General features: G+C 40.7%; 1 protein-coding gene across 1 annotated transcript in view; it reads right to left on the bottom strand.

Annotated features, from left to right (window-relative positions):
* Positions 1-359: 359 nt before the first annotated feature.
* Positions 360-27,194, bottom strand: part of LOC125883863 (glucosidase 2 subunit beta-like) — a 187,064-nt gene continuing 160,229 nt past the window's right edge. The window contains exons 14-15 of the mRNA XM_049568472.1: positions 8,257-8,356; positions 360-916 (exon numbers count right to left, since the gene is read on the bottom strand). Coding sequence (XP_049424429.1) covers positions 779-916; positions 8,257-8,356 — 238 coding nt within the window. The 3' untranslated portion in view covers positions 360-778. The remainder of the gene's footprint in view (positions 917-8,256; positions 8,357-27,194) is intronic.

Raw genomic sequence — 27,194 nt, 5'->3', positions numbered from 1 at the left:
CTTTCAGCTGCAGATTGATACACATTTGGTACTAGAGTGAGTTTTTACAGCAGAATGATGGTGCATGGTGGACTGACTCAAGATAAACTACACTGCTCATGTTCATCATAATGTCACCCAGTACAACAGTGTGGATTATTGATCTTTTTAATAGTTTTTGGATGACAACAGAGCGCTATGCTAAGCTAGTTCAGGCTTTGGCTAAACAGGAAATACTATAGAGGGATGAAACCATTGCTGGTTTGATCTTTTCAAAGGTTTTACTGAGGAAAAACTTTAAATATCACTAGACTTGAACTTTAAAATTTAAGTAAGGCTATACCAAGGTAGCCAGTATAATGAAGTAAGGACACAGTCCATTTATTTGTGCTTTCATTTGACAAAGCAGTTACATTAGTGGAAATGCCATTAGACCCTAGTTTCACTTTACTGATTACATTATTTACATAATGATTTTGTTGGGCCTTAAGTATTAACCCGTCTAAGGAATATACTGCAGTGTGAAGAATACTTGTGTACACTAAGTAATTCAATTAATGCTCTATTCAAATATTAACACATGGCAATGTAAAGCAACACCGTGACAATTAATGAAAACTAAAGTGGCCCAGGAGCAGTGTTACTGAAAACCAGATTCTGACCTTAGCAAGACTTGCTTGGAAGTATATATGTTCTGACAACACAGATGTCAGAGGAGACCCTCAGGACCCCAGCTTGTCACCGCGGGCTAGCCAGGGGGGGGGCAAGTTAATCTAGGCTAGGCCAGTAAGGGAAGGGGTCACAGTTCACTGTGTATGCCCCGCTGCTTCAGCACCGGCTGACAGGCCACAGGAGTCTGAAAGTCCATGATGTACTGGCATTTGCTGGGCTCCTTCACCGATCGCAAGGCTGTCTCCGTTCCGCATGTCAGTGTGACCTAGAAAAGCACAAAGAGAGAAAAGTTGAGGTGGTGCAGGGAGAAGAGCCGTTGTTAGCCTGAGTCAAGAGCCATGCCAGTTTTATCTCCCGATGGGGGCTGATTGAAGACGCTGTCCTTCCTCTTGTTTTAGTAATTTTCGCAGCAATTTCAAACTTTTGTGAAGAAATTAGATTCACTGCAAATGATAGAATTATGCAAAAAAAAATACAGTACTAGTGGAGCTGGTGATTCAACTATAATCAGGTCTCTTGTCAAATAAAATAATGGCACTGTTCATGAAGAGTTTCATCACTGCCTAGCCTACAATCAGAGTCTACAAGACCTGAAGTGATGCTGTGACTGGGGGACACTGTGGCATTATGGGACATCGCTGCTGTCGTCTTCACGTGTGAACAGTGATTACCACTGTCACGACTTTAATAGGTGACTTTGACACCCTCTGCAAGAGAGTGGAAGGGAAAAGCAACTTATTTTACTTCTAGGGGGTTTCCATAGCAACCCCTCACATCATACTGCACCCGGAGCAGACAATCCCTCCGGCGAACAAAAGCACCTGGAGAGAGAGAGAGATTGGAACTTGACAGGTATTATTGTGCTGAAGTTTCAGGCTGGTACAACTGGTGATTTGGTTTTGTCCCGTACTTGGATTAAAAATAGTCTTTTGTTATGTCACTTAGTATCTCGTTGCACAGAGATATTAAGTGGGTGTGTGCCGCTCGGTGAGACAAAGTGTTTTCTTATGTGTGTGTTCATGGTTATTGGGGATTCAGTTCTGACTTGAGGGTGTCAGAGCCATAGGTCAGTGTTGGGTGGCAATACTTTAGACTTGTAGGATTATTTTTGTGTGATTCCAGAGCGTAATTTCTCCACCTTGTGTTTGTACTTGCTTGTGTCTTGACACATAACGTATATCAGTTAAAGAGGCACTTCAACTTTATTACACATGAGGATCAGTTCAGACATTGTGGTTAGTGCTACTCAGCCTGTAAAAACAGTTTGTATCTCTGCTGTGTCAAATCTGATGATGATGGTGTCATCAGGGTTATCGCATCTGGGACTTCCTCATTTATAACAGAAAGCTTGAGTCACAAACTGGACATGTGGAGCCTGCAAGACGAAGGGATAGTCTAATGAAAGATGTTATAAGTTGCGTTATAGGAAATGTAAGCAGTACAGTACGGTTCAGTTCAGTTCGCATTCTTTCTGTTTCCACTGTGAAAAGTTGTGGATGGTACCAATGGAACCGCTCCATACCGTCCCCATTTTTAGTTCCCCCTCTGTTGGGGTACCTAGTACACAGATGTGGTATTAAAAAGTGGAGCTGTGAACACTGTGTCCGTTGACTGGTCAACAGCAGACGGTCACTCTGCTCAGGACTGAGTTGTGGCTGGTTTTGAGGCTCATGTAGAGTTTTACATATGTTAGTAAACTATAGCTATAAAATGAAAGGACTGGTTCTTGGGTTATTTTTTGTTCTGAAAATGTCAGTGTTCATCTTTGTTCTGTGGACTATAAATGAGGTGCGGACTGATAAAGGAGGAAATACAGTATAAGTTCTGCACAGAGCGGTGAGTGACAACAACCCCGCCCACATTAAAGAGTCCTTTTTGCAGTGGAAACGCTAAGTGGACCTGGGTCTAGGTACCATGTCTGAAGGGTTACTTTTGGTTCCAAAGGTACCATACTGAAAGTGTTTGATGGAAACAGGGTTTTAGAGCTTGACATAAGTACATCTTGGCTTCTGCTACATCAATTTTGTCCGTTCTCTTAAATATAAGCACAATATTGTGTTACTTTAAAACATGAATATAAGAGCTAAAGTTAAAGGATTACTTGACCCCTAAACACATGATTTTAGCAGTATTTTAACATATGTGAAGTTTAGTTTAGCCCACAGTGATCGCTTACAGTGCTGCTACTTTTACCAACACTGCAGCTTTGTGATGACAACTAGGATAAAACACATATTTCATTAGAAAAATAATCCCCACACTGTTAATTGGCTCCCGTTATTATAAATGCCACATTTGGGTCAGTTAGACCTCATCAGTCGTTAACAAGGTTCTTTTCTAGCCTTTACTGCAGGAGCAGAAACAGTCTGACATTAAAGTTTTTTACGTGACATTCATCATCATCCAGCTTCATAGCAAAAAATAATCTGTAGTAATGTCACATTTAGGCCTAAAGCCCACTGGTACCTACACGTAATTTAAGTCTCGGCCGACTGTGAATTTTCGGATAGTATTTTCATTGTTTTGACATTTTACGTTATAAGTAGGGCTGTCAAATGATTAAAAAAAATCTAATGACTTACATGCTCTGTTTTTAATTAATCTAAATTACTCGCATACATCAACAAGTATTTTAAAAATTTCAGTTCAAATGTTCAATTAGCAGATGTGTCTTGGTAAAACTGCTGGACTTTGGACACAATTACACCCCTGTCCTCTACCACCGAAACTAATCTGTTAGTCGAGTTAGACTTAATCAGTTTGCGTCTAGTCAAGTGTGGCTTCTAGTGATAGCATATGTGGGTATGTTAGGTCGGACCTCCACGTTCGCTGCTAAATGCTTTGCGTTGAGGTTATAGTTCAGGCTTTAAGTACTCCTGTGGTATTAAAATTCCTTACTACAGAAATAGCAGAGAACGTTAGGAATGTTAGAATGTTAGGGTTAGTCAAACCAGACAATGAAAAGATATCCTGGGCGGCTTTGTAGCACAGGCCTCTGCAGCTCCTGTGTCGAGCAAGGTTAAATTACTGTTTTTGTCAATGGAGTCTGGCTTTGAAGAAAGCATCGATTAATTTTCACTTTTAGTTCAGTTTCCTCTTGGAAAAGGTTGTCCATTGTAGACATACTGAGCATACAGCTGGATAAATGAGTTCGTAAGCAGATGTTTTGATAGAGTTTTACTGTTGTTACACATTAACTTTAATTTGTCCAGAATTTTCTCTGTTTTTGGATTTGTCGTTCACCAGAGGCCTGCGAGAAAAAGGATTTCTTCATAGATTTAATGTAACATCCAGTGAGTAATTAATATAAAATGGTCAGCGTTCCTTTAACATTTCTAAGCAAAACAAATAACCATGTGATGGGTATGTCTGAATGAATGCTGGATCGGAATATAATAAAGTTAAAGGATAAATCTGGTGGGGCGGCACGGTGGTGTGGTGGTTAGCACTCTCGCCTCACAGCAAAAGGGTTGCCGGTTCGATCCCGGGCGTGGGAGCCCTTCTGTGCGGAGTTTGCATGTTCTCCCCGTGTCAGCGTGGGTTCTCTCCGGGCACTCCGGCTTCCTCCCACAGTCCAAAGACATGCAGATTGGGGACTAGGTTAATTGATAACTCTAAATTGTCCGTAGGTGTGAATGTGTGAGTGTGAATGGTTGTTTGTCTCTATGTGTCAGCCCTGGCGACCTGTCCAGGGTGTACCCTGCCTCTCGCCCGATGTCAGCTGGGATAGGCTCCAGCCCCCCCGCGACCCTCAAGAGGATGAAGCGGTTAGAAGATGCTGAGTTCTGGCAACACGGCAACATCACCAGAAAGACAAAGAAACAGAGAAGAAACACAATCAGACAGGTTGTGAAAAAGTTTATTGTCTAGTACAATATTTACATGACCAATAGAAATGATGGCCACACCTACAAATATCTGACCTATATTATAATAAACTAGAATTCTCCTTTAAGCAATGGGAGAGGCTGTATAAGATCTGGGGCCACAGTTGTGCTAGCTGTACAATAGCTAAACTCACTGCACACATGTAACAGTCACAGTCCAGTACTTTGAATTTAATTAATAACTGAAACAGTTGAGTTCACTCTTCCCCACAGACTCTTAAGATACACTGCACGCTGCTTGAATTTGGATTACCTCAATATCCATCGCTGAAACAATACATCACTGGTCCCACTACTCAAGTATAAAGAGAGAAGTGAGTTTCACCGCTGAAAGAGAGAGCACTACCCAAAGACGAGGTTCAGCATTTCAAATATAATGAGCGTCGACTTCTGACGAGACTTCATTTATGCCGACTGCACTCGGTTAGGGGGTCGTATCAAAGGAATTCAATTTAGTCTTTTCAAAGGGGGCCCCTGGATGGCATGAGTACATACATTTGCAAACGACATTTATTGGACTCTGATTTGAAGAGGGGGCCAGGCAAAGAAAATAAGATGATTAAATGTGCTACATTTTCAATTGAGCAAATTCTCACACAAAAATGTAAATGGATCTCATAAAAGTGGCTGAAAGGAAGAGGCAATACTAGGAAAATACAGAGAAGAGTAAAAGAGGAGAAAGCTGCAGGAGAATGCAGCCGGAGCAACATTAACCAGAAAACCAATGTAGACTGACAGAGGGGGGGAAAGCAAGTCAGCTTCCATCACTTGGCTTTGAACAAAACATCTTTTTGCCAGGCTGCTGAGTGGGCCATGAGGACTGAACGTCTTTTACTGATTGACTGACTAACTCTCCATTGTTGAAATGCACATGCGCAGAGCAAGGCATGCAGGGAGCAGACTGGGCAGGAAGGCTTCAAACTGTCCCCAGTGAATGTGGAGAGAGGAGCTTCGTTTGGCTGTTTCTCTTAGCTTTCCCTCTGGAAATTAGCAAACCACAGCCTCTCTGTACAGTTAACTTAATTTGTATTTATTTGTAAGGTTGACTGTTAAAGTCATTATCTACAGCAGTGATACCCAACCAGGGGTACCTGTAGCCCAGTGGGTACTTGGCAAGATTGTAGAGTAGCTCAACTAATTTGCAAAAATCGAAGATATGATTTAATTAAAATGACATTTCCACAAATTAAGTCAGATTGAATACTACATGTTACAATTATGTAAGACAGTCCCTCCAGGATCTCGCTGCTAAAAAACCTTGAATTTGCTGCCAGAAACCCTTGAATTTATGGTCAATTTGGTCAAAAATTGAGATAAAAAATTGTGGCATTTTTATGTGATTTTTTTGCGGGAAATTGCGGCTAATGACAAAAGGAGGAAAAAAAAAATGTGATTTTTGTCATGTAGTCACTTGCTATAATAATCATACTGAATATTACAAAAATAGCTGCAAATGTTTTTTATAGGTCTCTTCTTTAGTTTTATTTGATTTGTTTCAAAACATGGACTTCAACACATGTAGACATATAAGATACATCTTCTGTGAACATAACATTTTAATACATTTAACACATATTGTATACATTTAAACATTTGATGACGCGTCTCATGACGTTTCAAATGACGTGGCATGTGTGACAACTTCTGGTCGGCCAGAAAAATCACGGGACTTTTTAAAAATTGCAAGCCCCCGCAAATATTGCGGACGTTCGTTGAATTTGCGTTAATTATTGCGATCGCAAGATTACGATTTCCTGGAGGGACTGGTAAGAATGCCTGAAAGCATTTGGCAAGCAGAGAAGTTTAAATAGGTACCTAACAGTGTTGAATATGAAAAAAAATAGCTGAAAGTACTGACTAAACAGTTCAAATATTCAGCTAAAAGTAATGGACGACTGTAAAAGTTAAAAGTATTGCATATATTAGGGATGCACGATAATGTTGGCACATCATTGATATCAGCAGATATTGGCTTTAAAATGAAATATCGTAACGGCCAACATGCTGATAATATCGGTATGTCATCGGTATGTCAACCAATATAGGCTTTAAAATGATCAGACTCGATGCATACATACGTACACATTTTTCGTAATTTGAACAATCAACAGATATAATATACATTGACCAGTATTGTATAAAGTGGAAATATTGATATCATTATCGGCCAAATGAGTTGTTACATTTCAGCATATCGGATATTGACAAAAAGTCCATTACCGTCCTTACCTTAAAGTCCTGACTAAACAGGTCAGGTAATTCGCTTAAAGTAATGGATAAACAGTTAAAATAGGTGGCTGTAAATGCTGTAAATGCTGTAAATGTACAAGTGGCTGAAATTGCAACACTTTTGCTACAAAATCAAACTACTGTAAATTCTTAAATAAGCCTCAATTTAACTCAGCGGCCAAGAGAACCAGGTTTATATTAAATACAGGCCTTTATTGCTATTCCCCCTGTTCCCCATTTTAATGAAAACTCAAAACCTCCTCCATGTTTACTGTTGTCTCGATAAATTGATAATAACATTTCCACAACACTAATTTCATCAGCACAGCAAGAGTCATGTCTGGTGTTCAACTTTGCCTCTACCCCCAAACACTGTTAGGTTACAGTGCATTAAACACATCCTCCATATAAAAGATCTCATAGCCTTCCCTTTAAATGTAGGCCTTTAGTAAGAAAAACATCAGAAAGTGTTCAGTTTTGTCGCCTCACATCCATCAGAAGCACAGCAATCAAGAAACGACTTGAATTAATTACAGTATGAAAACATTATTTCTGTTCTAAGTGGTGAGTATCACATTACTCTGTGGCTGAATAACACTTATTAAACTGGCAAAATTTGTTGTAATAGCCTGTTTTTAGAAAGGGCCTGCTACTCTCTGGAGCTGAGGTAAATAAAGACCTCTAATACTACTACAGAACATTGTCCTGTAATACTGACAGACACTTTAAGTACTGAGCAGCACCAGGGACACATTCTACCAGAGGACATTGGTTTTATGGTGTGAGCATTTACCAGATTGTTCTATGCAGGTGTCTGAACTGAAGTGATAGGCTCACACCTGACAATGTCGACCAGTGGTTCCCAACTGGTCCAGATTTCCCCTTAGTCATTTGTTCAAGGTCCACACAGGATCGAGCTAGTTTTGTCTTTGTCAGGTAGGTGTCTGTTAGTCACTGTACGTCAAAATAAAGTGTTGTTTACAAAGCTGACATGTTCGCGAGTCACTTCATTCACAATCGGACTTAGACTTGCATGGCTTAATCTTTGAGACAAGCATATGCTACTGGCAGGATCAACCAGGTAGCCCCCCTTTTGGACCACGACCCACCAGTTAGGAACCACTGATACAAACCAAAATGTAAATTACAAAGATAGAATGCATGATTGGTATAGTTTTTCTTTTTACTTTTAAAGTCTAAAATCTCCACATTTGCCATAATGAATTAAAATCCAAATGAGGTCTGTATAACATTTTTATTCAGGCTGAAACTCTAATGAGTTGTGCAAATGACTTCTCTTTGTTGCCTCATCCTTTACTGTATCGTCTGTCCATCTGTCTATATAACAGTCTGTCAGTGTATGTACCATTTGTTCATCCATACATTTATTCATATGTGTTTCTTTGTGCTCTCATATGCTACTGTGAGTGTATGAGTGTGCGTGTGTCTACTGTATGTTTGTATGTACTGTCACTCATGCAGTACTTACTGTAGTACTGCGTGAACCTCCTTGCCAGCAGGGTTCTCCATTCTCATACTCCATCTGACTGTACTGGTTCTTTGGTGTTCCGGCCCACATCCCCCACCTCCTGAAATCAAAAGAAATAAGACATGATTGATTATTAAGTGTATGTTGAAACAAAATTTCCGACTATTAGTCACGCTAAACAAAATTCAGTAATTTCCTACTCCTTTATAAACAGTTGGGACAAATTGCGCACAGAAACATATAATTTGTTTTCAACACCACTAGGTTGGCTTATTGAAAAACACTTCCTCCCAGCAAACATAAAAAGCTGGCAAGATGGCCAGTCTGGCAGTGCCCTCCTTTGGATCCTGGCACCACAGCTCTCGCGTCCCCTCTCCTCTTCAACAATGGAGGGGAAATATTAATTACCATTTTGTCAGAGTTAATTCTGTGTGCGATACCACACGAGGGAAGGAGAAGAGAAAAAAAACACGACGCCAGTGAAGCCCATCTCAAATGAGGCTGTGCCTGCCCAGTGCTAGCTAATTACATTCTCACCAAACATTTCAAGGGGAGTTAGGAAAACCAAAGCAAACCAGGGTGCCAGTGGACACAGTCCAACACAGCTTGCAGTACTGACAGATGCCATTTGATTACGCTTTCACCGGCTAACTTTCTCTGATCTTTTGTTGAACTTGAGCAGCTTCTTTGAGGTGGCGTCGACCGCAGTCGTGCTGCTGGTTAAGTATTGATTTTTGTAAAACACTGTAATCCTGCTCGGGAGGAAAATCTTTCCTGCATTTGGTGCATGGTCTATTGCAGATTTTACTGACGTGTGTTGCCCTACAGAGGCGAGCAGCTACTTCTCTCTGCAATGCTAAGAGAACACAAAACAAATACTGAAATCAATCTTTCTACTTTCAGAGACGCATACATCAAGAAATAAAACCTGATGGTCTGCAAGCCTGTTTTTTTGTAAATAGCTTGTCGATGTTCTGTTAATCATTCTGGATAAAGAGCTACAAAAAGCTATAAATTCAGCATATTGTTCTTTTAATCTGCCTAAGTGCTTTTCTCACAACTGCCAACCCTATCACGAGTGCACAATCCTCGATCAATGTGCCTACACTGACCTTTCCACTTTGGATTTCAGTAACAGGATCAGCTCTGTTTTTTGAGTAATGCTTTTAGTATTATGAAAGATAATCTGCTATATTTAATGGCCTATTATGATATTGTTACTGGTTCTGTTATTGATCTCAATACTTATGTGTGTGCAAAGATTCATGAGTTTTCGAGTATCCTAAGCCCCTCAAAAATGTGCTTCTTTTCGGAAAAAAATAAATTAATAGATAGGCTAAATGATAATTCCTTCAGTTTTTAAGAGGGTCCTCACACCACGGGTGCTCGGGCCCTAATAAATATAGACCAGTCCCGATAACTAATTTTATTGGATGATATATTGTCACAGAAATAATTGGGATAAATTATATTATTGCCATTTTGAGACCTTTTTGTGCCAATGATATACTTTTAATTCTTAAGAATATTAGACAGTGATATTCTTGGAATTGGAAATTTACATATAAATATATTTTTAAAACGTAATTAACACCTGTTAATATGTGCATTGAAATATATATTTATATAACATTATATTACCTTATAGGAGAAGATCAAAATTTCTAAATTTGAGACTTAACACAAAGTTTGGCCAATAAAAACCAAACTAAGTGATGCCCCTTGCGACTAATGAATAAGATGAGCGAAACTCAGGGAACACTGCAGTTACCTCCATAATGTGGCTACTGTGATGCTGAGGGGCAATTCTGCATTTCCTAGGCAAAGGAAGGACCCGCTCTACTCTCCCGTCTGATTATCTATTATTCGTTGGCATCATTAGTTGGACTGGATAGGATTGGGCAAGAGGAGTGGTATTGGTTAGGGTAAAAATATCTGGGTAAGCCAATCAGAGGCAGAGCAGGGTGGGCCATGTCTTCGCTATGCTAGAAGATGGTCTGGGAGTTGTTGGAGGGTAAAACTACAAACAATGAACTTTTTAGGATGTTGCCAGGGTTTGGCAAGCTAACCACTTGCACTTTGAAGTGTTTTTTATTTTTCTTTGGACTTGCGCATGTAGGCAGGCATGGAGAGGAAGACAAGGTAAAATTGTTGCACCACAGTCTTATAACAGTTGGGAAACCTCTGCTGTTTATGTTAGCATCACGTTGGCTAACATGTTGGTAACACTGGTTGGTGATTTATGGACATGATCGAAGTCATGCCCCCCCCCCCCCCCCCCGAAAAAAACAACACAATATTGTAACTACAAATCTTAGATGGCAAAAGACAGAGGGACTGATTAGAATTTAGCAAGTAGTAGTAAAACACAACGTACTCTTTTTGGTTATGTGAAATAGTGTCCAACAAACATAGAATTTCTTTCCACATTTCTTTAAATGCAGTTTTATTCTCATTTGACCTTGATGAAGGCAAACATGGGAGTCCTCTTTGATTTCAAAAAGCACTCTCCAGCTTTTATGGACACATGGATGTCTTCAGGTCCCTGAGTGTGGCTTTTCTGCTGTCCATGATGTGCATGGCTTATTTAAGATGCCTGAACGGGTCAGTCAGAGGTGAATTGCTCACACAAGTGGAAGCCGGCTGGGCCCGAGCGTCTCGCCTTTTCCTTCCAGCCTGTTTGATTGGGTTTTAGCACTCTGTTAGTACCAGGAGGCCCTCAAATGGATTGCTGTCAGGGCCAGCAGACATGGCAAGCGGAGAAAGTGACAGTGCTCCGGCTCTCGCTGCTGGTTGACCAGCGATCCCTTGCGCATCACCTTCATGCCTCCTGGTTTGCCATACACCACCAGCCACTAACACACACGCACACCTCATTCCCTCACCTCACCTTTGTTCGCTTCCTTCCTTAATCTCCATTCTCGCTCTGTCAGCCCCCCTGCGCCCCAGGAGGCAGCGTAGGCCCTGTCAATTAGGCTTAAGTTATCACTGAGATGTAGCCGACACACTCAAGTCATTTGGATTCACAGAAGTCACAAGATGAAATCTTATTGACAAATCATTCCCTGTAATAATACCTGCCTGCACTTAATATTGGCAGGCCATTCTCTACAGTCACCACCAGACTAGTGCACAGCTCTTTATTTACACCTCAGAAAAACATCACATTGGGCCTCACTGCTTAATTCCATGGCACCAGGGTGCATAAACATTACTATATGTTAGTCTGACCCTGTGACTGTCAATATAGCACAACCCGAATGTGCAAAATGCAACCCCCCTGGCTCAATGACAACTTCATTTTCTCATCCAATTTATCACAGTTTGGCTTTAATCTGCAGCCATGATACACATGATGCTCACTTGCACTTGTAGCAGCAGGGCCAGTATCTTGAAATTATCTGGGTCTCTGTATGTATTTTCTTCCTTCTGAACATGCTGGCTGATCTGCTGCACCTGCTTTCTGCAGCCAAGCTGGAAATACTGTTTGCCTGTTCAACAAAATGGTTCACACCCAACTACTGCTATTCGGATAAGACTAAAATTTTTAAAGGCAGAACAAGGAAAACAGACACTCTTCTGTTTTCAGCATGGATGAACATAATTTAAGTATGTAAATAGATTAACGTTGGCATTAGAGGGTAAATTGCATCTTGGCTTTTGTAGAAAATCCATTTCCGACCACATGGAGACACGACTGGCCACAAACGCAGACTTCCCTTTAATGATTGATGACGGTTGATAGTGAACACATGCTCCTTTTAAGGCTTAAAACCTGGAGAATCTTATTTACAGATATCTGGGTTATAATTCAATCACTGTCTGGCCTCCTCTAATGCCATAAAATGCACCTTCCATCACAGATAAACCTGCAATAGCGGCATATCTAGGCAGCTAAACCTATTATCCATACATTTGCTTTGCATTGTGGGTGAGATAGTGGGCCTCGGAGAACTCAGACACGCCTCTAACCGCACACAATCTCATTTAATTTTCTCTCTGAATCACTAAGGTGTGATTTCTGTTGACACACAGAATAGCAGATGGAGTTGTGATTTAATTACATGCATTACCCACGAAGAGACCATTAAAATTGCAGTTTCACCTCCTTGATACCTTCAGAGCTAAGTATACTGCAAGACTATATACAGATCTGAAGAACATACTATATCAGAGAACACGTGAAATAGTTTTTGTAACTGTCATGACAAAATTGGTCTCGGACTACTCATATTGTTTGACTGATTTTGTTTTATAATCTAATCCTCATTAGGAATAATTAGCATTAAAAAGCTGATTAGCTTCTCCTTTTCTTCTTCTGATAATGGCTTGAGCTGATATAAGCTCCTCTTATTTCTTTAAAACGATGCGGTCGCCAGTGATTCTGTTTTAAACTTCATCGCGGCATTAATCCGTATGCCTCGAGTGATAAATCCCGAAGATCCACGGCTAATCTCGCTCAACACTGAGAGGAGAGTTACCCCCTCTGATATAGCCACAAATCAACCTTTCAGAAGCAATTATCATTTAGACAACTCCACTCTGGTGTTTAAACACCCCGCAGATAGTGAGGGGCGGGAGACAAATCTGGGCCAAAGGTGTATTTGTGCATGCCTTGATGTGCGTTTGTGTATTTTTGTGTTGTGTTTTGAGACCCTCTGCCTTCACTGGAGAGACACTGAATGAACAAAACCACAGGGGGGAAAAAACACAATGGTGGCCCCGTTTGGTATATCTGTGGTTTCCTCAAGAAAACTGAATATAAATTTGCTTATCTGCCTCCAGTGCTTTGTCTGTATGATTGGAGACATTAGAAAGGCCATATAAACTCTACTGAACGTTATGTCTGTCATGCACAGGAGCTGCCTGCACATATTCATGCATGAATCATGTTTGCACACGTGTACTGCATGTAAAGGAATTATATTCACATTTTTACAACATGTGCTTTTACAAGCAAAGTGTATATACAGTGAGGCATGTAGGACTGGGTATTTAAAGAAGTATTTCACATTAAACTGGGCTGTCTATGCAGTAGAAAGATGCAAATACTTTTGAAGTTGGTGCTACGTGACCAGAGAAAACAAAAGAAAATGGCTGTGGTATTTGCTTTTACTCAAGAGGTAGAAAACCCACAACTACCTGAATACACTGCGCCACCGCAGATTAATAAACAATACCAAAGATGGGCGACGCAAAGAATGTAGTGCAAGCTTGTCTGTTTTAACAGGAAACAATATGGCTGCCAGCTGGTTAGAAACAATCTCATATTACAGTTAAACAGTAAGCTAAAATATATTTCTGAAAACATTTATGGTGAGAAATAGGTAACACAGAAACAGACTTTTGGTTCATCTCAGTTTTTTCAGCCTGTGTTTTACAATACAGAAAACCTACAACTACCAGAATGCACTGTGCAGCACCGAACACTCTGAATATACGCAGTAGTGTTTCTCCTGCTGGCCTGGCCCACCAGTTCCAGCTCGGCTCATAGACTTTACACTGTGATGATGTTACAGATTTTTAACTTGTTTTTCTCAGCTCCAGGAAAGTTTCACAAAAGTAAAATCTCCATGGATCCAAAATTCAAGACAGAAAGAAAGATAATTGACCTTGGTTACAGTTCAAGGTGTCCTATCAGCAGTTGTACGGACGTCTCTTTTATAATGACGACCTATGGGGAAAATGCTTTTTAGGCTGCAATACTGCGAGTGGCCACTGGGAAAAATTTGCTGCAAGGCTGAGCTTGGCCATTTTTCCACAGGATACAATACGGTGCCACTTCCTGTTCACAAATTCTCATATTACAACAGTGCACTAAAATATGTTTCTGAAGACAGTTTAGATGAGGAATAGGCAAAATAGCAAGAGAATCTTGAGCTCCTTTTACACTACCAGATTTTTGGTGAATATTGGGCCGTTCTGCCGGCAAGCTGCGAGCATTTAGACACACAGAGTTGATCCGAGGCACCCAATTTTCCGCCTCGTAGAGTAGTCATATTGGTGGAACACTTTAAGTTTAAAAAGACCGAGGCGGCCTTCCGCCACGGGAGGGGCTGTTGAAGACTTGTGGGAGGAGCTGTTGATGATGCCGCATGTCCGACCCACTGGCAGTGGATAAACAGGAAACAGCTGATAGCAGGAATTAGTGAGCAGCTAGTAGCAAGAGGGAAACGCAAACCTGACAGACAATGTAAAGATGAACAACTAGGGAGACAAGGAATAGCACGCTGTCCTTGTCCTCGCAAAGGAAAAGGCCATTAACCGTCAGTTGACGGGGACAGTGAAGAACGGGCCAATTCATGAGAAAATCGCCATCTGACTAGCCGCGGATTCCCTCCCATGTCACTGGTTACATCACACGCTGAGCTACACGTTGTGTTACTTTATTTTATGACACATTGACTGAAAAGTTTCCATGGTGTCAAGTAACTGCCATGTACTGAAAACAACCACTGACTGCTTGGTTAATCTTTGCTCATTTTAAATCAGAATTTTGGTCATTCTATGGTGTATCTTATTTTGTATTTTAATATTTTCATTTCTACTGGCAGGTATTTTAATGCAGGATCAATTTGTGTAAATGCATTCTGAATTAACTGGCAGCCAGAAAACACATCACAGACACCTTTATTTTGAATTTCTACAGTTTAGCGCTAATTAGAAACTTAAATTAAAAGCAAATGGAGAAATACACTGAAAAAAATTATTCCTCAATGTCAGGTATGAAAAACAGGCTGTTAGGTATGGCACTGAAACATTTCAGCTCTAGAGGTATCTCGCATCAGTTTCTGTTATTAGAGAACGTCAACATCAAGCTGGGTCCTTCAAACACACTCCATTCATTTGCAGAAACTGTCAACGATCGGATGTGCCAACTCAGCATCACATTAGTTGTAAATACTTCCCTAACAACCAGCTCCTCATCCTGAATCCTAACCTGTGTTCAGATGGTGTTAAGTCTGTGCTTATTACCGTCACCTTCCCACTGTAGCATCCACTCATTAGCTGCCACTGCAATGAATTATACCTCACAGCTATGCTTTTCACTGCTTTAACAAGGGGTCTGGAGCAGCAAGTTAGTCCCCTCACCATGCTGTTAATGCGCTAATCATTTACAGCACGAGACGCCGCGCTGCACAGGCAGGTAGAGAGAGCAATTTGAGAGCTGCTGCTTAATTTGGATTCGGTGAAGCAGCACTCTCATAGCCAAGCAGTGCCAGGCATCGCTAACCTCTGCCACTCCTGTAAGGTCACCAATCAGAGTGCGGCGTTTTGAGATGAGCCCAGACACTGTCATTACTGTGCCAGTCACTGATGCTCCTCTCGCCCTCCTACCACCAATTGTGCCCAGCACCTCCATAAATAATTCATACGCATAGGAACATGTGAAGGGCACATGCTCAGTCAGGGCTTCGCTTTCACTTCATTTCAAATGACTGATATACAAAAAGGGCATTTTCTGAATTGTGGGGTGCAGTACAGGATTGAAATATATTATAATACCTAATGTGGAGATATAAATAAATCTCCAACAGGTCAATTATTTAAATTGCAGCCGGCAAACTGGATGTTTTTTGGCTGGTTTTCTTATGTATAGCGCTCTGACCCACATAATTACTCTAAATCAGTGAGTAACATCCGTGGCACATTTTGTTTTGCATTCGCTGCATAAACAGAACACCGAGGCCATTTTATGTGCGGTTATAAAACAAACTCAGGGTGCATATTTCATCAACACCTCCTGACAGATATGAATCAGGGCTGATGTCAAACCAAAATCAGTATTCTGTTAACAGCTCACTTGTGCCTCATTAACGACTGGGCTAGATGTTGCCATGGCGACCCAGCAGAAAGGCCATCAGGGGTTCACAGTGTCAGCCTCCCCCCACCCTCCACTCCCGACCACTTTAACCCTCTCCTCAGACACACAAGAGTCATTACCCCTTCGCCTTGATTGCCGTATAAAGTGCTGGCTGTGAGGTTCAGGGGCTGTATAGGCTACCATAAACACCTTAGCAACACAAATATAGGCATTACACTTCCTGTATCAGTGAGTGTGTTATATAAATGAATCTATGGCTGTCACTGGCTGCAGTGGTGTACTGTGGCATGCTCCTCTTGAGCATTGGGCATTAAGCGGCTGCCATGTTCCCAGGTAAAGAGGGCCCCTCTCTTCACTAATGGCACTCCAGCGAATGACCTTGACAGCTTGAAAATGAGCGCATTAAGTAGAACACTTAAATGTATAATTATGCACTTGTTCCAGTGGAACTGTCACTACTCTGTAGGTTAAATCATTACGGCTTAGATAAGATAAGATAAAAACATTAAATAATAAAATCAACCCTTTTTTCCCCCTCCAAATGCCTATCAAAACAATTAAGGGACGAGACAGGCTTTGATATGAGCACATGAAAGGGAGCATCACTCCACTTATTAAGTGGGCACATTCAAAAATGCAAAGCAGCGGAGAGTATAGCAACAAACACAGCCGTAAGTCATTTTACTAAAAAGGAGTATGCATGGAAATGTGACGTGCTTGTTTGCTACATGACAGTTTGATTAAAAATTTAACCCGAATAGCAAGATAATGTATATTTGAGAACATGAGCACTATGTTAAACTTTCATGAACTGCTCATACTATGAAAACTTACATGGGTATGAAAATGTTAAATGTGTATCAGTAAGACTTTTGTCTCTTTCATCATTATAATCACTTTCAAAAAAATTGACGGCAATCAAAAAGTCCATATTTGATTTGATTTAGGTGGTTAATCCAAAAAGAGGGTTACAAAAATGTAAAAGTGGTTGTTCCAAATGATTTTATTTGGCATACTCAAACAGTTAGTAGCAACTAGAGACTGTGTCATAACATTGGTCACCATTCTGTCTCCTAGTTGTTTGTTTGTTTGTTTATTTAGCACGTATTAAAAAAAAAAAAAAAGTCAACATTACAATTACCATAAAAAAATTGACAATCAGTAATACAATTACCATTAAAACAATTTACAGTCGGTGATATAAGAACTTCTTTTTAGGGAAAAAAAAAACCCAAAACAATGGGAACATGCAAGGAGGTCCAAAAAACCCTCGAGGGGCCTTTCCTTTTAGTCCTGCGCTCCACTGACACAATGAGCTTTAGCGCAACATTTCAAAGCGATATCCATTTAGAAGTGGTTATTTTTTTTTTTATTTGTGATGTAAATGTCTTGCCTTTTATTCTATTATCTTTTGTCTGTCTTGACAGACAGTCGGCTGGCTGCATTAACATGCAGAAGCATACTGCCCACTGCCTACTAGGGCTGGGCAATATGACCAACATCTCATATCCCGATATAGGTCATTTTAATCCAATGAATAAAAAGTTTTGTTCTGATTGTTCATAGTGGTTATGTTCTAAAGCACAAACACGCCCACACATCTCCACTCAACACTGAGGCTGTACTCCAAATGATGAAAAATTTTACCGTAAAAAGTGAAATTTGCATCACAACGATATAAACGATAGAGCAAAATATGAAAAGATAGACATTTTTCTCTCGTCACACGATATATATCGTCATATCGCACAGCCCTACTGCCCACCCCAGGGTCTCCACTGGTTAGCTAACATTAGCCTTGGCCACTCTACACTCATTTGCCGGATCGGGTAGGAGCTAGCTAGCGGATAAAAGTAACACCAGGAGTCTTATTTATTAACATCGCGTACACACAAGACAAGGCCGGAAAGAGGTGTACACCACTTCCAACGCAAAGTTTGATGTATAAAACTGACTTGATGGGAAAAACTTTGACCTGCGCTTACGAACATTTTGGAGACGGGAAACTGATGACGCCTGATTGTAGAAATTGTTGAATATTTTTTGGCGCACTATTTTTGGCTTTTGTCCATACGTCCATTTTTAGTATGGATCCTACACATTGTTCTAGATTTTGCTCTCTTGATATAGCCTTACCAGCTCAGCAATTGAGATGTCTGAGGCTAAGTAAATAGAGGCCACAGTTATGACTCAGTTTGTAAAATACCCATCATCTCTATCCTACTGTAACCAGTATTACATCAAATTAAATCACATTGTATGCAGTTAATTAGCATGCCTGTGGATCACTATGTAGCATTATCAAGTATGCTGCCACTCTGACTTTTGTTGTTCCAACGTTGCTGTTCTTACTATTCACCCAGCCCTGTTTGCTGACTCACACATCACACAGAGTTAGTGGAAGCTGAAAAACATCGTCAAATATCAAGATTGTCAAAATGCCAGGAAATATTCAGATTGTATTTTTAGCCCACAACTGTCCCCCCTAAGTGAGGCCATTTTGTCAAGAGGTGTTGAAATGTGTCACTCCCTGATTCAGTCTCAGGAGGATGTGCAATTTCTTTGTGCTCATTTGTAACCTGCTTGCGTTCGAGTAGTTTTACAGTAATAATCTTACAGCTCCCTCGCGATTGCTGTGCAATAAAAATGGCCACCTATCGAGATAATTAGCCACAGTGCTTTTCTCCTATTTATACATGAAAACTGCAAGTGAACAGTAATTAATCTTAAAAGGAGAAGGGACGTGATATATTCTCCATCAGAACTTCTCTCCCTTTATACTTTTAAAAAAGATGTTAGGCTTCACAGCTACTCTCATGAGAAATTGACTGTTATTTATCAAATGAATATATTTCCATATTACCATGGCCACAGAGTAGAGCCTCCTCTCTTAGGCGTGCGCCAATAAATTTGCTCAGCTGGATCATTCAAGCTTAGGCCCCTCAGAGGACTTTGACAGCCTCGGGGCATTCACATCGCTGGACCTCTTTCTCTCAGCACCTGGGGATTGTTTCTCAGTTACATCCTGGAGATCTTTTATTTAGAGCGCTACAAGAACAGCACAGTGGCAAAACAATATAGGGTCACTAGCGCTGGTTTTAAAGTGAGCCTGGCAGTCGGTGTGGGAAAACGTTGGTATGCTATGCCTGCATGTAGCTCAAAAAAGGCAGATCTGTAAACAGCATGCGTATGTCTACAGTGCACTGCTACAAACAGCCAACCTATTTGTATTTTCCACGGTGGCCAGCACATCCCACTCTCTCTGGGGTTGCTCTGCGCTGTCATTTCAACTGCCTGGCTCCTTTGCAGTGGGCATACACAGTCATTCACTGTGGTTTCAATGTTGCTAGGCTACCTCACTTCTCCACTGTTTTCTGTTTGAAAATCTACTGTTCAATAAAGCAGTTCAAGGGAGACCTGTGGGTTTGAATACTGAGCGATATGAACCTGCAGGAGTAACTGACAACACTAATAGCCTTTTTTTTTGTTTTTTTTGTTTCACAATACCCTTTTTCTTTTTCTCATGACTCGGTAACACAGTAGCACCATCTGTACCTACCTCTGCAGCCCATGCATCTGCTTCAGTCATAAGAGTCATCTACAGAACATTTATAAACTTCCTTAGATATATTTTTTTTTCTGTTTCAAAAGCATACAGTCTGAGTCATACATCTTCTTCCCTTTGTCTTCCACTGTTCTTTTATGGTTTGTATATATTCATATACGCCCAGCAGCGTCGAAGACTTATTATTCCTGTCTCTGTCTGTCCTGTTTTCAGCTTTGGCTGATGGGCGTATTCCAAGCCTGGACTGTCAAACGCAGCGTGCTGCTCGACGGGACCCTGCACAATTTCAGCACTGCTTTTTCTCTCTCTCCCCGTGTGCTCTCCATGATCACGAGTGCAGAGCAGTTTGACCCCGGCACAATGGAAGGCCTAGCTCCTTGAACTTTGCGGGGCAACACGCGCCGCCCCCGTGACCCTAAGTGCGTGGCCGACTGATTTCCCTGGAGTCCTGAAACAAAAACTCATTGGATGACCCTTCAACTGATCCGTTCCTCGTCTACAGCTCCATTTGAATCATCCAACCTCCTGCGTCTGGAGGAAAATATGCTTCATCTTAGCATGGAAATGCTGTTATTCTTACAGCATTGCATCTTTTATATATTTGTTTTGTCTGGCGGCTTATTCATACGGTCTATAGATTCAATTATTTTTTAATTTATCTGCATTTTCCTGCTTTACTGGCCTTCATGAGAGCATACATTAAAATCTTCCTGTTCAAAAAACACAGAATGAAGGTCTCTAAGTTCAAAGTCCTTGTTTTTTGAGTTGCTCCATTATCATTGCAGCTGGAGCTTTTTCCATGTGTTTATCCTAAGCTAACTCCGAAAGGGGCCACATAAATATTTCAAATGCACTTCTACTCCTGGTGAAAGGTGATTATGGCCAGGCGCTATTGTGGGGGCATACTATAAAGAGTTGTTTTTCATAGTTGTTGTGGTTGTTAGCAGGAAATGGTTTGAGCACTAAGCTAATTACTGGATGTTGACAATGTTCTTCCTGGGGACTTGTGTTTTTAAAAACCTAAATGGCTCAGAATGATAGCGAGCTGTGGTGCTACGTGTATTTAAGCCATTAGAGACATTTAAGAGAAATTAAAATTGCGTTATATAGTGGGTGCTCCCTGCTTAAAAAAAAAAACAAAAAACACTGCTGCTGGTGTCTTGTGTGATATACTTGACTATATGGCTTCAGTATGAAATTGTTTCTTGTTTGTAGTTGACACCGCACTCTGTGTTTCTGCCAGGGAGAATTTGGAACTACACTATACTGCGTTCTGTGCTTTGTCATCATTTTCACAACAGTGGTATAATGTTACTGCATTCAATTATGTTCCTGTGGTTTATTATTACGGTGTTATTGTTTCACTTTCATTTCTGAAAACGAGAAAAGGCTGTCACACTTTGCTTTTCTCTGCTCTGCTCTATGTTTAATGCTGCTTTTATATTAAAGCCTTTCGTTTTTCAGCCTAGACTTTTAACCCATGAGCAACTTTGATTACTAAACATAATTAATGTGTTGTAGGTAGCATGGTGAAGCATCAGGAACCTTGTCACATTGTAATAGTCCATTTTAGAGAGGTTGTGGGCACCATAATTAACACCAGTAGATGTCTGCTCTATCATGTCAACACAAACACTAACATAAAGTTTTTATTTATCCGTCAGTTTGGATTCTTTACACACATAAAGTTGTCTGTCTTTTAGTTTTACCTGACTGTACGATGTTTCACTTGGCAAGCGTAAAGCAAAATTATGCCCAGAAATTTAGGCAGCAATGACAATGTAAGAGAGAGCCCTAAGATTGAGTCACATTAAGAGGAAAACAAATGAATAGGGTGTCAGCTCTAAGAGGCGTGATAGTAACTGCTTTAAAAGAATAGTTAAGCATTATGGGAAATATGCTAATTCTTAATTTTCTTGCACACAGACAAGAAGATTAAATATAGAGCAGGGGCCAGGAGGTTGATCCCTGAGAATAGATTAACAAAAACACTGGAAGTCACTGCTTCAGGCCAACAAATAGTGTGACACATAACTCCTTGTAAAACCACAAATCGTCTTTTTTTAAAGGATGAAAAAAAAAGAAAAAAAAAAAGCCCAAGATGAAACTAATCAGTGAGCTTCACAGGTGCCTTTTTTTCTTAATGCTAAGATAAGCTAACCACACGGTACTAGTGGCATACTTAAAGCATACACATGAGAGTGGTTTAAATATTCTCATCTCACTCTCAGCAAGAGAACTAAAAACTATTTACCAAAATTCCAATTGTCTCCTCTTTTTCAAGGCAACATGCATATGTCAAAGACACCAGAAAGTTGCTGTCTGGACTGCAAATGCATTAGTCATTGTCTGTGCCCAATCTGTCCTGGCTGCCCAATCAGTGTTACGCACAAACAAATCTCAACGGAGATGAGAAGGGAACTAATGTTTCCCTGGTTAGCGACTTTCATCATCAACTCTGGAAAAAACACTGTGTATAATTTAGAAAGTAATTGACTTTATAAAAATATGTTTTAACATCTTCTGGATACAGTCTGCTGGGGTATATGATATGAGTATTAGCAGATAAACTTTTAAAGAAACAGGAAGTATACTGTTGCCATGAATACAGTGAGGCAGCAATGTTATATTTGTCTAAATAACAAAACAAATTTTGTTCGACAGCGCAAGCACCTTATTACAACCCATACTTACATTTATTGCAAACTGCACCACCCGCTAGTTGCTGTAACACTTATTATGGGAGCGTAGGAGGAAGTGTTATTAGTGTTATAATATAACTGTTATTATTGTATGACTATGGGAGGTCCTATAAGGTGGGCAGTAGGGGTGGTTAATGGGTCAAACAAGCACAGGACTTTCACCTGTGGCTCAAAGACAATGGTGACTTCTTTTAATAACAATGTAGGCATATGCTAGTACACACAGCATAATACACTAGTGGTATATATGATGTGACATATTATTTATAAAAAGTAGTGCTTATTACTTTCTTACTTAGTAAGTACTTAAAACCAAACTATGACATTTTTTTTCTAGTCGACCAAATGTTAGTCAACCAGAAAGGTCATTAATTGACAAGATTTTATTGGCTGCGTCTTGTCAGAATATACAAAAACCTATATGACCATGTGGGGATTTAATTTGAAAGGACAGACACAGGAAATGGCCAAGCTCAGAAGTCAGACAGGAGTCACGTTAATTCCAGGGCTGGTACCTGCGGTACAGGCTAGTTAATAACATGTCGGGCAGGAAATCCAAAGTGTGGGATCATTTTGAGAAGGTGAAGGATGAACCCAAGGTGATATGTAAACTCATCTTCATTGGACAAACATGACGTATCATCTGAAACATGGAAGGAGCTACATGCCCATTAGCCACTTAGCACAATCATTACTGCTTTGCCGACAGCGTCATTAACAGGCGGCTCGCTCAGTGTGTGACGTGCACTTGTAGATAAAATATAGGCCTATATTAATGAAGGTTCATTAGTACGGTTTTGTGTTTCTCTGTAATGTAGCACAGTGTTAACAATGTTACTGATACTATTCTTTCTCACACCTTCAACTCAAACCATTGTGTTGCCCTGCCCCAAAATATAATATCGTAAACATGCGAGGGACTAGTCGACTAATGAAAGACTATTGGTCGACCAGGAAAATTCTTAGTCGGTGGCAGCCCAACCTAACTGTACCGGAGGCATTGCAAAGCAGCAGAGCAACATTATGTGTTCTTACATTTCAGACTGAAAAAATAGCTATCAAATCAATGCATCCTGTTGTTAAAACGATACATTTAATTAATTCAGTACCAGTTAATATAGCCCACGCTTTCAAACCTTGCATAAACAACTGCATTATCACTTGGCAAAACTCAATATCCACACAGTAAAGCTGGCAGCAACCACAAGCTACAAGAGATGGAGTCTGTGTATCAGGTAAAAAAAAACCCTGCTCCGCTCCACGCATGTGACATGTTGCATCAGTTCCCCGGTTATTTCAGCTGTAACACTGCAACAGTTAAGACAGTAACATGTCATTTTGGAAGTGAGTGACAATCAACCTATTTTGTCCTTTAGGTATTACAGAGTGTTGGGAGAAATTTTATAAACTGGAGGACTTTCGGGCAAATTCTGAAGTGTTTCTATTCCTGCCCTAGTACACGCTTCAATTTGAGCCTTGTTTCCTATTTTCCAGAACACTTTGCTTAAAACATAAAGCACTCATTTTGATGTTCAAGCACATATTCATTATATTATATCAAGTACCGGCATCACCCAAGTGGTGAAACACAGAGAAGTCAGCAACTTCCAGATCACACAAGTCAGACCCATTGCAAAAATCAATCTTGGTCAATGGCCCTTTTTTCATTTCCCGGAAATGAAGATGTTAAAATGTGTTTAAAGCAAGTTTTAATCACTATCATTCTGGATTAAACACATTGTTTTCTGCAGAGCTGATGATGAAAGTAACTAATGAGTGAGCCATGCTGGTTCCCTCTCATCTCTGTCGAAAGTTGCACATGTACACCACCGATCAGGTAGTGGCGACAGATTGGGCACTGACGGTCATAAACTACAACAATGAATTAACAGGTAAGGAGGGAGAAAAGCAATCATACTATCATGATCATACGTGGAACACAACAAAATTCCAATGGAAAGGAGCAGCAGTGGTCTCAAGAAGACTATCCGAAAAACACTTAAAGGAATATTTGCACAACAACACCAGAAATTGTGGCTTCAGAGGTGACCACCGGGTTGAAATGAAACCTGCGACAGTCAACAAACATTATTAGCTTCAACAAATCATTATTTACTATCACTATTAGCACACACGCTGCAGCTGTGATATTGCAGAGAAACACATCAATACCACAGAGGCTTGTGGGAAATGACTGTGACATGCTGGTGACAAAAGGAGATCAATGTTCTGTTTGCATGTACAGTGTGTGTGTGTGTGTGTGTGTGTGTTGTTTTTCCTCAAATGAAGTGTTAAGTGCTGCGTTATGTAAGCTCATACATAAGCACAAGATGGTAACAAACAGCAATCCCTATATGCTTCTGCACACCAGTGAATTACATATGTGTGTATTTATTCATCTTTTCAGGTGGACTGCATTTAGCTAAACCCCGCTGTTCCGTCATTGTACCCACCACGTCTGCCCTGGGTGGGAGTGGGTAGAGGGGACATTATGAAGATGGACGACGCTGTCACAGTGGGATGGTGTTTGTCGCAATGCAAGCATTTTCTTCTACTCTATTATCATTATCATGGCTGATGTTATTGTTACAATGGCCATTTCAGGAAGCGGTTGAGCTGCTGAGACCGAAAGGCAGAAAAGCTAAATGGAAAAAGGAGACATTGGAATTCAGGAGGTGAATATGAGTTGTATAATATCTACATTTACAGATAATTGGGAGCATACAGTATGAATGCTGTGCCTTATGAAATCTTTATGGCTGTATGTGTGGCCGCAATATAAGAGCAAGCAGTTACAAAAGGAAGTGTTTCGAAGGCTGATTTATTGTTTCTTAAAAACATTTGTAAAGTTAATGGTGTAGTGCCAACTATGCTGCAAAACCAAGCATGAAGGAAGGTTAGCGCTAAGGGAACAATTTTAACTTTTATGAGCCTTGACACACTTCGCAAACTGAGCGCCGGCCGTGAGCTGTAATCAAAATTCAGCAGCAACACCATCCATTTAACACTGCGGAAACGTAACATAACTAATCCAAATTAGCCGAAATGGTACAAGCAGGCGTTAGCAATGTCATCGCCACCGCAGTCACACTTTCCAGCTTTCATTGACAGGCCACACATGTTAATGCTGTTTCTCCTTCCCGCTCCCCTCTGCACTTTCTCACATGGTTGTCCTTTAGGATGCTGGAGCAGGTGTGATAAATGCTGCCGTTTAAATCAAAGCACTCTCCTCTCCCCCTCCTCACCCCCTCTGGGGAGAAGGAGGATGCCTCCATGCAGATTGATATCAGGAGGCCCAGCCATATCCTGCAAGGGCTGACTGATGGTCTGTCTGGATAAAAAATGAACTTTATTCCCAGCGTGCAAGCTATGATTCATGTTCCTCCCCTCCCCCTCCTTCCCCAAAACCATTCCACATATACCTTCACTACACACTGTCTGGAAACAGTATAGTACATCATATAGTGCTGCACCTCTGGCCTACACCCAGAAAATACCAATGAGGTGTTTGCATGTGATCAAACAGAAACTAGCATTATTTTTCCATGAACGTGTTGAGGTGTATGAAAAATCAAGAATCCGCAACTGTTGTATTCAGCCCTATATAATCACTCCCATCTCCAGATGGGAAACATATACATTTTATATATTTGAAATCATTCCCTTGAGTTCTGTTTGGCAGCGATTTTCTTCCAAACAGAGTGACCAACTCACATGAGTCGTGTTTGACCACTGGTTCCGCTTGGTCCTTCTGCCCTTCCATACCATCATGAGTGACAGGCAGGCAGAAGCGCTGGGGTCACATTACTCACAGTTAGCATTCTGTTCTTCCTCTTTCCTGCGCTAAAAACATGGTGAAGCATTGCACTTTCCGCTCCAAAAGTGAGTGGGTTGTGTGGGAGGTGGCGGTGCAAAAAGAAAAAAAAACAACAACTCAGCCCTGCTTTAGATTCCAATTAATTTGCCATCTGAAAGCAAAACTACATGTGCAGAAAGGGATAATTGCTAATAAATTATCACATCAACTGCCAAAAGAAGACGAGTCGGGACTAATGGCATCACATCTCAAAGGAGACTAAATGTTTTGACACTTTGTCGCAAATTTTCTGTGGTCATTTGTGCCTTTACGTTGTCAGTTCGCAAAACAAGTGGTTAGCCTATGTGCCCGCTACCACCAAAACAGCACTGCAATTGAGTCCTCCTCTTCGGGAAGGAGTTGCAGCAAATCATAAAAGCTTTTCTCACAGAGAGGTTTCAATGTCGATGGAATGGTTTCTATAATTGCACCCTATAAAAGTGTCGGATCACTGATGGTTAAGGCTAATGAGAGAGTGGAAAAGGACAGCGAGGCGACATCCCGTAATTATCACCTCAAATCTTAAATTAAAAGAAGAGAATACGTAAAAAAAATAAAATAAAGGAACTATCAGCATGATGTATAAGTTTTTTTCTTGATCTGTTTGACAGAGATGTTACACTGATGGTAAGGTGAGAAAAGGTGGTGTGGTGTGATAATAGAAGAAAACTCGACAGCTAAAGGACGGCTGTTGTTTTGAACTTAGCAGGTAGAAAATAAACAAGATCACAAACAAGAAAGTTAGTGTTGTACTATGGCTAGTGTTTCTGCCGATCCTTTAGAGCGACTCCAATTTCAATCAGTACACTGACACTCCTGGGGAACAAAGGATGAACAAAACTGAACATGTCTTGTGACATCTAAAGGTCCGTTTCTATGGGGACTGAGTGGCATCTTTCATAGCACATGGGAATTTCAATGCACACCAAAGTCCAGCAGTCGACACAGCCAATCCCAAGGGGATGGTAAAAGGCCAGAGCGTAATCCTTT

The sequence above is a fragment of the Epinephelus fuscoguttatus genome, linkage group LG23 (genome assembly GCF_011397635.1).
Source record: "Epinephelus fuscoguttatus linkage group LG23, E.fuscoguttatus.final_Chr_v1".
In the NCBI taxonomy this organism is placed as follows: Eukaryota; Metazoa; Chordata; class Actinopteri; order Perciformes; family Serranidae; genus Epinephelus; species Epinephelus fuscoguttatus.
This window is presented reverse-complemented; position numbering and strand designations above follow the sequence as displayed.